This window comes from Myotis brandtii, unplaced genomic scaffold (genome assembly GCF_000412655.1).
Source record: "Myotis brandtii unplaced genomic scaffold, ASM41265v1 scaffold797, whole genome shotgun sequence".
Classification (NCBI taxonomy): Eukaryota; Metazoa; Chordata; class Mammalia; order Chiroptera; family Vespertilionidae; genus Myotis; species Myotis brandtii.
Genome location: NW_005371210.1, coordinates 510,828 through 511,490, shown reverse-complemented (window position 1 = coordinate 511,490; position 663 = coordinate 510,828). Strand labels below are relative to the sequence as shown.

Here is a 663-nt window from a genome sequence, read left to right as displayed (position 1 = left end):
CAGGAGTTGTTTCCTCCAGCTTCAGCTCGCCTCCTCCAGGGAGCCTCCTGGATTTCGCCCCCCCTGGGGGCCCCCCCCCCGACCTGCACCCGCACCCTGAAGGCTCTCATGGACTCTCCCCACTTCTTCCCAGACACACTGTCCCCAGCGGCCAGCGCCTGCCCCGGGACTCAGCCGACCGGCTTCACCTTCCCCGTGGCCCTGGCCCTGGGCTGCCTCCTGGTCGTGCTGGGCCTGGCCGCCATGTGTGTGCTGAAGAGGAGGCAGGTCAGTGTGACCCCTCACGGTCCCTGTCCCCGCAAGCCGGCTGCCCCGGGAGCAGGGAAGGGAGAAAAGGGGCTACGTGTCACCTCCCTCGGGGCCCCTGGGGGCTCCCAGGACCACGGTGGGAGAGGAACCCCAAGACTGGAGCCGCCAGGAGCCCCAAGGACTCAGGGGCCAGGATGCTCAGGGGCTGGGCCCGTCCTGGTCGGACGTCTAAGGGGTGAAGCCCATGTGTGACCGAGTGTGCGTGCGTGTGTGCATGTGTGCGTGTGCGGAGCGTGACATCGGTGTGTGAGCCTGTGTGGACCTGTCCGAGGTGGGAGTGGACGGGGAGGTGGGCCCCTGGGCCCCGGTGCCAGCCCAGGCCCCTTTCTCCCTGACACGGTCCCTGGGGGCAAG

General features: G+C 69.1%; 1 protein-coding gene across 1 annotated transcript in view; it reads left to right on the top strand.

The window, feature by feature from the left end:
• Window positions 1-663, top strand: part of CD7 (CD7 molecule) — a 5,745-nt gene that overhangs the window by 4,385 nt on the left and 697 nt on the right. Inside the window, exon 4 of the mRNA XM_014531245.1 lies at window positions 21-267. Within this exon, the coding sequence (XP_014386731.1) occupies window positions 21-267 (247 nt within the window). The remainder of the gene's footprint in view (window positions 1-20; window positions 268-663) is intronic.